The sequence below is a fragment of the Camelus ferus genome, chromosome 19, assembly GCF_009834535.1.
Source record: "Camelus ferus isolate YT-003-E chromosome 19, BCGSAC_Cfer_1.0, whole genome shotgun sequence".
Lineage (NCBI taxonomy): Eukaryota > Metazoa > Chordata > Mammalia > Artiodactyla > Camelidae > Camelus > Camelus ferus.
Window position 1 is genome coordinate 36954071 of NC_045714.1, and position 11942 is coordinate 36966012.

At 45.6% G+C, this 11942-nt stretch overlaps 1 protein-coding gene across 2 annotated transcripts in view; it reads left to right on the top strand.

The window, feature by feature from the left end:
* The window catches only part of ZNF341 (zinc finger protein 341), a 37244-nt gene extending 31781 nt beyond the window's left edge, over window positions 1–5463 (top strand). For both annotated transcript variants that reach the window (XM_032462133.1, XM_032462134.1), the window contains one exon: window positions 1501–5463. In XM_032462133.1, the coding sequence (XP_032318024.1) occupies window positions 1501–2030 (530 nt within the window). In that variant the 3' untranslated portion in view covers window positions 2031–5463. The remainder of the gene's footprint in view (window positions 1–1500) is intronic.
* The last annotated feature ends 6479 nt before the right edge of the window (window positions 5464–11942 follow it).

The following is an 11942-nucleotide window of genomic DNA, read 5'->3' on the forward strand; positions in this document are numbered from 1 at the left end:
GTGGAGGGAGATCCAATTCTGACAGGGTCCCAAATAAGGCCAAGGAGGTTCCTTGGTCTCCTGGGCAGAGCACAGCAGCTGGGGTGTGGAGTAGGGGTCTCTGTTACCACTATTCAGTTTCCCTGGGGACTCCATGGAGCTTTCCCTGGGGCTGCTGCTTTCCTAGAGCAGTTTGGCTGGCTTTCCACATACCATCTGGTCTAGAACACAGTTTCTCAATATTGGCACTATTGATATTTTGGGCTGGATAATTCTTTGTCGTGGGTGGCTTCCCTGTGCACTGTAGGATGCTTAGGAGCATCCCTGGCCTCTACATCACAGTTGTGATGACCAAAAATGTCTCCAGGGGACAAGCCAAAAGATTCCTGGAGAGTCAAGTCATCCCTGGTTAACAACCCCTGGTTTACAGAAAGGATTTAGGGGCTAAAGAAAGTTTGAAAACTTGGAGAGTAGATTGAGGACTTGGAGACAGAGGGCCTGGCCTTGATTTTTGACACTACCACTGTCCTGCTGTGTGGCTTCAGGCAAGTTACTGCCCCTCTCTGAGCCATCATCCCAGGAAGGCTGAGGGAGCCATGGCGCAGGCTGAGTGTGGGATGGAGTTGACTTCATGGTGAACATGGAAGCACCAGTGATTCATTCAGTGAGTTACTACTGAGAATCTACCACGTGTCAGGCACTGGGGGTGTGCCATGGGGGAATCAGGCAGAACGCCACCCAGCCCTCCTGGGGAAGCTTAGCATTTAGTGGCAGAGATCAAAAATGAACAGCAAACAAGTATGTTACAGCAAAATATGCTGAGTGCAAAGATGGAAATAAACAAGAGTGAGGGGGCAGAGAAAGAGGGGAGGTGGGTATCAGGGAGGACCTCCGAGGGGAGGTGACATGAAAGCTGAGTCTGAGGGATGAGAAGAGCCAGGAAATGGCTTCCAGGGTAAGGGAACAGCAAATGCAAAGGCAGGGAAGAGACTGGCCGGTGTCTGAGGCAAGGAAAGGTGGGCAGGAGGCCTGGTGTCAGAGAACAAGAGGGGAGAGAGGGAGGGGATGGGGCTGAGAGGTGAAGGGGGTTGTCAGTTGCCATATGGCTTTGTGGGAGACTTGGGAAATCTCTGGGGCATTTGGGGCAGGGAATGTCATGGAGAGGTTTTATGAAGACCTCTCTAGCTGCTCTGTAGGGAATGGTCTGAAGGGGCCAGACCAGAGTGGAGAGAGATGATGGTGACCTGGCAAAGTTAGCCAAGGTTTGGGGGCTGAGCATGCTATTCCAGGCAGAGAGAAACAGCAAGTACAAAGGCCAAGAGGCATTTGAGGAGAGTGAGTGTGGCTGGCACAGAGTAAGTGGCTGGGAGAAGATCGGAGATGAGACCGGAGGGAGCAGAGCCCAGATCACATCCATGCTTATAGAACAAGCTGAGAAACTGGGTTTTATTCCAAGTGCCAAGGCACCATTTTAGGGTAGAGGATCTGGGCGCCTCTCACTGCCTTCCCCTTGCTCCCCAGGCATGAAGCTCCACAAGTGCGCCCTGTGCAGCAAGTCCTTCAGCCGCCGCGCCCACCTCGCTGAGCACCAGCGCGCCCACACTGGCAACTACAAGTTCCGCTGTGCTGGCTGTGCCAAGGGCTTTTCCCGCCACAAGTACCTCAAGGACCACCGCTGCCGCCTCGGCCCCCAAAAGGACAAGGACCTGCAAGCCCGGCGGCCCCCCCGGAGGAGGGCAGCCCCCCGCGGCGGCAGCAGTGGAGGGCACAAGGTGGTGACTCCCCTGCCCGACCCACTGGGGCTGGAGGAGCTGAAGGACCCAGAGGCTGGGCCAGTGCCTGAGGCCGCCCCAGGCAAGCCCCCCTTCTCGGAGCCGGATGCTGTGCTGTCCATCGTAGTAGGGGGTACGGTGGGGGGCGAACCTGAGCTGGTAGTGCCTGGGCATGCCGAGGGCCTGGGCTCCAACCTGGCACTGGCAGAGCTGCAGGCAGGGGCTGAGGGCCCATGTACCATGCTTGCTGTGCCCGTCTACATCCAGGCCTCAGAATGACAAACCCCTGGTGTTTGTTCCCAGGGTCTTGCCTGATTCTCACCTTTGGGTCTAGGGCCTCTGAGAGCAGACTAGAGATCCTTCCCAATGGAAGTGAGCCATTGGTCAAAATCCTTTCGGAATGTCATCTGTAAACCCTAGCCCATGGCCGCCCCGCTGTGTCTCCTATCCTGCTGGAAAGCCCTGCAGCATCCTGGAATCTGAGGCAGGGATGATGGCAAGAGAGACGGCGAAGTCTGAGTGGCCCAGGGTCTGGCTGGTCCAGGCTGGTGGTCAAGCTGCCTGAGACAGAAGACAGGGCAGCCCGCCCATCCCTCCTCCAGGCTGCCTTGGGGTAGTCTCTGATCAAGCTGCTCTTCAGGAGTCCTGATGTGGTTGGAGCCCTGATCTGCTGGACCTTTTCATATGAGGCTCCTCACAGCATCCCCTGGCCACTCTGTGTTGTAGGCATATAGGAGGCTCTTGGGTATCTACCATTGTTAGAGTGCAGCTATCAGCCAGATCTGGCTTCAGATCCAAGCACTGACACTCACTTGCTGTGTGACCTTGGGTAAGTCACTTCACCTTTCTGAGCCCTGTGTTCCTCATTTGTACAGTGGGGCTTAGGACAGTACTACCTCATAGGGCTGTCATGGGGATCCAGTATGATGAAATGTGAAAAGGGTTGGGTATTGTGCCTGGCACTCAGGAAGTGCTCAGTGCTCAGAAAGTGCTCGATAAATGTTTATATCAAAATGTGTGTCCAGATGGCTCAGGCCCTAGCTCTGGCAGTTCCGTTCTTAGCCCCTAGGTGGCAACATTCCTCCAAAGCGTATGCAGGCCGAGGGGTCCCATGGCTCCTTACACACAACTGCACTACCCCAGTAGCCTTAGAGAGGTTTAGTGCTTCCTGACAATTATTTCAGAATGTGTCCTTGGAAACACACAGAGGAAGGGGTTTGTGCTCACTTTTGACAATGCAGCATGTTGGGCCTCGCCCCAAACCCTTTGGAATCAGAAACTGACCAGAGCCAGAGAGATCTCTGGATGGCCATAGATGCCCCCACATCCAGCATTCCCTTCCCCGCCTCCAGCTCGTCCAGTGGGGAGCAAACCAGGCTCACTGGGAGACAGAAAGGGAGAAAAGGGACTTTGAGCAATGTTTTCTCCTTTATCTTCACCCCCACCTTGCTGGGCCACTCTGCCTTAGTTACAGGAGAGGACACTGAGGGCTGGAGAGTGGACCAGGCAGGTTGTGGGAGGACTGTCAGACTCAGTTTTATCACTGGGTTTCCTTGAAGGCTGTCACATCCCTCAGACATCTGTGTGTGGGTCTGAGGCTGGAGCTCAGAGCAAGTCGAACTTCCTCATATCCTCAGGAAGGATATGATGCAGGAGGAGGGATGAGTAAGGCAGCTGTGCACAGCTGAGGGGTGAGTGTGGTAAGCGTACCCAGCCCACAGAAAGGCCGGAGGAGGGACTAGTGGGGACAGGAAGTCTCAAAGGAGGCTAACACTTGATCTAGGCCTTGACACAGAGTATATTGGATGGACAGATGGACGAAGGCATGCCAGGTAGAGCAGGGCATGAGCAAAGACCTCGAGGTATGACAATGCAAGGCCTGTTATGTTCTGGGCCTGGTGAATAGTCTAGGATGACAGAGACTTGGGGAGGTGGGTGGATCATGATAATTATTAATACGCTTCAAGCCTCCACAGGATGGATGCTGTGCTAAGACTTTTATATCATATCATGTCAGCCCCATTGGGTGAGAATTGTCACTTTCCTTATTTTGTCGATGAGGAAACGGAGGCACAGAGAGGCAGTTTCTTGCCCAAACACACAGCTAGTAAGTCACAGAGCTGGGATTCAGGCTGGGGTGGCCTGCCTTCAGGTGCCCTTAGCCACTCTGCTCTACTGAAGTATGGGTTGATGTTGAATCAGAGAGAGCCTTGGATGTTGGGTTAAGGAATTTTCTTCTCTACAATGAATATACTCTCTTTTCTCTGTAATGGAAGAGTCATGGGTGCATTAAACATTTTTTTAAACTGTAACAATGATAGTGAAAGAAATGTTAGAGACCACATCTCCATTGTAATACAACTACTTAAGTTATATTTCTGTCTCTACTTCCTGTCAATGTACACACGCCTGTACTTAACAATAATCATGAGGGTTAAGAGTTAGTAGGCACTTATCACATGCCTGGCGTGTCCTAAGCACTTTAAGGTATGTCCTACTTTAAATCCCATTTTACAGCTGAGATGAGGCAAGGTTTAGTAGCCTCAAGTCACACAGCAGTAAGTGGCCAAGCCAGGCCCTAAAACAAGGGCCATATCAAGATCAGGTCTAGTATTTAACAGAGGTGTGAAGTTGGACTGTGGGAGAGGAGGCTGGGGCAATGTTGGGGTTCTCATAGCTGAAGCTGTCCTAAGTTGGCAGATGGGGAGACTGAGGCCCAGAGAGGGAAAGGCCTGTGGTCAAGGGTCACTCAAAGTTGATGACAGAGCTTCTCCAGGGCCCCAGGAGCCCTCACAGGGCCCCAAGATGCTTGACAGAGTATACTGTAAAGAGGAACAGACTTGGGCATCCAGGGTCCCACAGATTTTGGCATCAGGCAGAGCTGAGTTTGAATCTTGGCTCTGCGTCTTCCCAGCTGTGTGACTGTGGCAAGTCACTTAACCTCTCTGAACCTTGGAATCCTCATACATCAAATGGGGAGTATAGTACTCACCCAATGAGGTTGTTGTCACAACTCAGAGAATTCAGATAAAGCAGAGATCACAAACTGGCAGCCCATGGGTTGAATTCTGCCTACAGATAGACTTTGGCATTCACAGCGTTTGAAAAAAATGAGCCAACGTTGAAAAATAATGAAATTAAAAGACTGCAGTCATGAAAGGTGAGATGTATTCTGTCTGTGTCAGGAATAAGACAAAGATGTCTGCTCTTGTGACTGACATTATATTGGAGACCTAGTCAAAGCAAGAAAAGAAAGAAATTGTGCAAGGATCAGAAAGGAGGAGATAATAGCAAGGATGCTGAAATAATAGCAAGATCAACATGTAAAGATTTACTGTGTTCCTGTACTCCAGAAGCAATTAGAAAGTGTAATTAAATATTTGGGAGATTTCACATAAAAATCTGGATTTCTAACTTCCATTGAAAAATGGGGTGTCTGGCACAGTTGGGCAGCAGGCAGATGGAGCTGGGCCACCAGCCCTTTTAGGTGGGTACATGTGTTACATTTGTTTCAAAAGTGGGAAAGCAAGGTGGCCAGACGTGGCCACATGATTTTTCACGTTCCTGGCCCACTTTACTCATTCATCTTATTTCTAGTCTCTGTAGGTATATGACTTACTCTGTAAATTCCGCTTCCTTTTCTTCCAGTCCTCTGTCTACCTCTCAGCTAGAGCTGGCCTCAGTTTCTCTATCAATAAATGTGGGTAGTTGAGTTGTGACTTCACTGACTGTATACTAAGCACCAAGCCCTGTGCTCTATGCTTTATTTACATGTTACTAAGTCCTCAAGACACCCCTTGGAAGCAGGCTATCTCATTACACCCATTTTACAGGTGGGAAAACCAAGGCTCAGAGAGGCATCACAACTTGCTCAAGGACTCACAGCCAGAATGTGTGGAGCGGAGCCTCCAGTCCAGGACTGATAGACTCCAAAGCTCTTGTCTTCTTTTAGGATCTCTAAAGCCCTCAGCTCTAACGGGCTATGGGGTTTTTTTGGAACCACTTCTCTGAGGCTCCAACCACTGCTCGTCTCCTGGACACACTGCTCTGTCCAGGATGCCAGCCTCTCCTACAAGGATGACTGTATCATCAGCCTTCCCTTTGGTCTCCCTGCTTTCTCTCTTCCCCTACTATGATTCATTCTCTTGACAGCAGCCCAAGGGATCTTTCTAGACCCTCAATCAGGTTATGCCACTTTCCTGTTTAAAGCCCTTCAGTGGCTTCCAGTCTCTCCCAAAATGAAATCTGAAGTTTTCCCTGTAGATTTCAAGGTTCTACCTGATGCAGCCCTCACCTCTTACCCCTCTTTTCTTTTCTTTTTTTTTTTTTTTAATTTTTTGTTTTGCAGTGGGGAGGTAATTAGGTTTATTTATTTTTTTACCTTTTCAGTGGAGGTACTGGGGATTGAACCTAGGACCTAGTGCATGCTAAGCATGCACTCTACCATTTGAGCTATACCCTCCCCCCTACCCCTCTTTTCATATTCCCACTCCAGCTACACCTGCCCTCTAGCTATTGCTCCATCATATAGACTAGTTCCTGCCTCAGGGTCTTTACACTTGCTCTTCCCTCTGTCTAGAATGCTCTCCCCCCAGATTTTCATATGGCTGGCTGCCCCCCTCTATTCACCTTTGTCCAAAAGTCATTTCCTTAGAGAGGTCTTCTCTGGCTAATCTGTTTAAAATAGCCCTCACTTACTTCTATCATTCTTTAGTCCCTTACCCTGCTTCATTTTTATTCATCATCCTTGACATTATATTAGACATTTCTTTGTTTTGTTCTCCTCACTAGAAACAAAAGATCCATAAGAACAAGGATTTTTGATGGTTTATTCACTGATATATCTCCAGTGGTTAGACCTACCCAGGAATTGCTGGACAACACTTGTTGACATACTTTGTGAGAACAAGGTCCCCTCTACTCACCCCTCCTCCCACAGAGGCCAAGGGTAAGTTTTCCCCAGTAAGAATCCGCCGCGCAGGCTGAGAGAGAGCTAGGAGGTAACATCTGATATAAAGGACTCTTTTCTTTGTCATAAGAAGGAGCTGAGAATATCTGGGACAAATGACAAAGGCTGTGGCTTGAAAGTCCCAGTTCCAGAGCAGGTATCCTGCCTCGCCCAAGAGAACCGGTTGGACCAATTTTATCACCGTGGGGAGAAAGAAGTGGAGGTGGCCGCTGCAGATGCTGCCAACCCCCAAGGCTGCCAGCAAATGTCTCATGGGTTCTCAGGGCCTGAAGGGTGGTGGTGGTCGGGAGGTTAGCAGATTCTACATCAGGGTTAGGGTGACTCACTACTGGCCAAGGGTGGCTGGTGTATGATCAGGCACAGAACCTGAGGCAAGAGGCCAAGGCCCAACTTCAGGGCCTTGGGCTTTTTGTAGAATCACAGAGAGTAAGCTGCAGCCCAGAAAGGGAAGGGTCTTTTCCAAAGCCTCATCTTGGCAAACTGAGTTCAGATCCAGCTCTCCTGACCCCCAGGTCATTGCTACCTCAGTTCATTCATTTATTCATTCAACAAATATTTGATGAGCATCTACTGTATGCAGGCATAGTTCTAGGCATTGGTGGTACATGGTGAACCAAACAGATAATGAAAGATCTATGGAGCTTTCCACTTCCCCCTCTCAGGTTCTACTGGGCCTGTCCTACCCCTATTGCTAACTTTGCCCTATTCCCCAAGGAGGTCATACCTTCTCCCAGGCCCATCACACTTCATTTATTTGTTTGTTTGTGTGTGAGGCTGAGTCTCCCTAAAACCAAGTTCCTTTATGGAGTTTATGACAAATTTCTCTGTCTAAAACTTTATTCTTGTACTTGTCCTCTCTGACCTCAATCCCCTTCTTGTCCACTCTGACCTCAATCCTGTGCTAACTGAACACTAACTGGCCAGTTAGATGACCAAGATTGCTGTTATTGATAACATAATTCATGTACTAAAATTGCTATCATAGGCATCATCATTAATGTAAAAACTGAGACTTTCTACAGGGCAAGATGAGCTCCCAGACCCCCAAGCCATGGACTACTTGGCCAGAGAATCATAAAATAGAGACATCCTGACTCCCTACACCACCATTAAGACACAGAAATGCCACAAGACAATGATTAATCCCAGTTCCTTTTTTCTTCCCCTTTAAAACGTCCCTGACTCAGAGACCAAGGTGGAGTGGATCTGAGACTTGTCTCCCACTCCCTTGCTTGGCATCCTTCAAATAAACCCTTATTTTGCCACGACCATCAGCTGTCAGAGTTTGGCTTTCTGTGCTGTGGACACAGGAGCCCTTGCTCAGTTACATTCGTATCTCTGTCCATTCATTCGTTTGGATGTATGTGGTATAAGTATGGTGGCTAAGTAAGTTGTCTCTGCCCCTGCAAGCTGAGTGACCTTGAGCAAGCTATTCAACTTCCCTGTTTCTCCAGCATCGAATGTACAAAATGGGGACAATAATAATGCTCACTTCATGCAGTTGTGTGAGCTAAATGAGGTAATGCATGTAAACTGCTCAGTTTGGTGTCTTGCTTAGCACAGAGTGCTCACTAAAGATTTTCTATTCCTTTCTGGGGGTTCAGATGCCAGCCACATCACTTAATAATGGTGTGATCTTGGATAAGGCATTCAACCTCTCTAAGCTTCTGTTTCCTCAGCTGTAATCTGTACCTACCTCATTGAACTACAGTTGGTTGATTAAACGAGAAGAGATAATCTATGTAAGCCATCTGACTCAGTGAGGGCTCAATAGATACTATTATTATTCCTGTTGTTATTGTTTATTTTGTAAATACATATTGGATGCATATTCTGTGCCATGCCCTTTACCTATGTTATCAGTGAATCCTCAGAAAGGCTTGGTGAGGAAGTTCATGTCTCTTTCACAGATGGGGAAATAGAGGCAGATGAAGCACCTTGCTACATGGATGAATAGAAGAGCCTCAGTTCTAATCTAGGTTAGTGTGGTGGGCACCAAAATGTGTTTTCTTTTCAACACACTTTAAATTAAAATTCGCATAACATAAAATTCACCATTTTAACCATTTAAAATGTACAATTCAATGCTTTTTAATTGGGTTTTTGTCCTTTTTTTTTTTGAGGTGTAAGAGTTTTTTAAAAATATATTCTGAATATTAACTAGTATTCTCAGGTATGGAATTTGCCAATATTTTCTTTCATTTTATGGGTTGTCCTTTCACTTTCTTGATAATGGACTTTGATACACGAAAGTTTTTAATTTTGGTGACGTCCACAATATTTATTTTCTTCTTTTGTTACTTGTGCTTTTGGTGTCATATTTAAGAAACTGTTGCCTAATTGAAGGCCCCAAAGTTTACACCTGTGTTTCCTTCTAAGAGTTTTATAGTTTTAGCTCTTGCATATAGGCCTTCGATCCATTTTGAGTCAATTTTTGTATATGGTTTAAGGGGGGAATGCAAATTCATTCTTTTGTATTTGAATATCCAGTTATCCCAACACTATTTGTTGAAAGACTGTTTTTCCCTGTTGAATGGTCTTGGTAATCTTGTTGAAAATCAATTGACCATAGATGTATGAGTGTATTTCTGGATTCTCAGTTCTATTCCATCGATCTATATATTTATCTTTATGTCAGTACCACACTGTTTTGAATACTGTAGCTTTACAGTAAGATTTGAAATCAAGAAGTGTGAGTCCTCCAGTTTTGTTTTGACTATTCAAGGCCCCTTGAAATTTCATATGAGTTTCAGAATCATCTTATCCATTTCTGCAGAAAAGGCAGCTCATATTTTTATAGGAGTTGTATTGAATCTGTAGATCAATTTAGGGAGTGTTGCCACCTTACAAATAATAAGTCTTCCAAACCATGAATTTGGGATATCTTTCCATTTATTTAGCTGTTTAATTTCGTTCAACAAAGTTTTGTACTTCTCAGTGTACAAGACTTTCACTTTATTAGGTTGAACAGTTCTATTCCTAGTTTGTTGCATATTTTTATCAGAAAAGGGTGTTGGATATACTCTACAAAGTCTTTTGTATTTGACTGTGTTTGACTTGGTTTTTACAACTAAAAATCAGCAAAGTCCTTTGTATTTGATGGTATAATTATGCAAGACCAAGTCATAATAATTTTTATTATTCATAATTCAAACCCCATTATTTATAATAGGTTTTACTAATTCAGCTTTTCTTGACACATTTTTTAAAGAAAGTTACAAATATATGGCAGAGTGTCTTTAACCATGTGACCTTGAGCAGTTTCTACTTCTGTGGGTCTCAGTTTCCTCAACTGTAAAATAGAGATGGTATAATGATACTTATTTCATGGGGCTTTGGTGGGTGGAGATAAGATGGAATTTTGTATGCAAGGTATTTGGTAAACAAATCAAAACTGTATGCTTCTATTGCTGCTCTTACCAGAGATATTTTAAGATTGCAATATAACATGTTTAGTTAAGTACATAAGGTATGCAAAGGGCACTGATCTTAAGCATAAAAATATAAATTTGTACCTGCCCATGTGAACACCACTGGATCTTGATATAGAACCTGTCAGCACCCCGCAAAGGTCATCCTGCCTGGTCTGTACCACCCTAGGAGGTGACTGCTGTTCTGACTCCTATTACCGTGGATCAGAAATTAGTTTTGCCTGTTTTCAAACTTTGTGTAGATGGAATCATACAGGCGTTTGTGTCTGATTTCTTTCACTCAACATGATATCTGTAAGTCATCCAAGTTGTTGCAAGTAATGGAAGCTCATTCTTTTCACATTGTTTTTAATGAGGTAATACCAGTGGGTCACAGTTTGAAAAGCCCAAGAGTCCAGAAAAATGAAGGCCAGGAAAGCCCAGAGCTCTCCAGTATTGAGCCAATACACCCTGTGAATCTCTACCAAGACAGTTGAATCCTTAGCCAGGATGACAGCTACCTTGCCCATGCATCACCACCTCCCATTCCACACGCTAGGTAGACATCAATAATTGATCTCAGCACAGCACATTTTTACAAAGAGTCCTGATGCAACCTCAGAATTCTTCTCAACCCAGTAATCCAAGTGGTCCACACCAATTAATTGGGAGGTACTCAGGATTAAATCTGAATCTTCTGCTATCATATCCCCAAGATGTTTTACTGGGCTCCCAGAGTTATGACATGAGGGGCTCTACTATCATCCACTGTTTCCCCCCTAGCAATAGGAGACTGCTGATGGTGACGTCTACAGCATCTGCCTGTTCATATATTCTTTGGGTCATAGATCAACCCCAGCAGGTGTTTTGCTACCTGTGTGCCTGGTTGCAGCATGACTTAGATAAGAGGGGAGGGGCACATTGCTTAGATATGGAGGGGTTGCTGTACCACATGAGATGGCTTGATTTAAGCCTCCTTGTTTTTATTATTTATTTATTTTGTTATTAAAAATTTTTTTTAATTTTTAGGGAGAAGGTAATTAAGCTTAATTATTTATTTTATTTTTAGAGGATGTACTGGGAATTGAACCCGGGACCTTGTGTATACTAAGCATGTGCTCTACCACTGAGCTATACCTTCTTTGTTTTTTATTTTGATAAAAATATATCAGTGTCTCAATTATAAAACAAATACAAGTGTGACTTATGTTTCACAATGTATGCTGCTGTGAATTCTTGGAAAAATTTCTTCCAACCTGGAAAGTTGTGTGAAATGAACTCTCACCCTCTGGAAATGGTTACCTGTATGTGCAGGCTGGGGTTGTGGCAGATTACAACAAGAATGATAACAACAAGAACTGAAGCATGTTTTTGTCTACATGTCTACATAATAGTCTGGGGAGGAGACAAGACTAATGTATGTGAAATAATAAAGGAAAAGTTCTGTAAAGTTCTCATTTATTTGAAACTCTGTTCCCAAGTGACAGGATCCAGGAAGGAATGAAAAAGAAGCCGTGTTTTCCTTCATTGAAGAGCCCTTCAGATCCTCACTCAGAACTGATTCAGTCTTTGTTTTCATGCAAGACTAACTAATGAATGCAAGATTAGAAGCAGCAGATCAGATTGGTGGGCTTAGGGGAAGTATTGGCTGCTAGACACAGCCTCACTGCTAATCGATGGAGAAGTGATTCTGTTAGCAGATAGAGGGACCTCTAAATTGGAAATCGCACCACACGGGTGGGCAACCCCTCTCCCCAAATGTGTGGGTCCTTGCCTGCTGACTGAAAAAGAATTCTCAACAGAGGCAGAGGG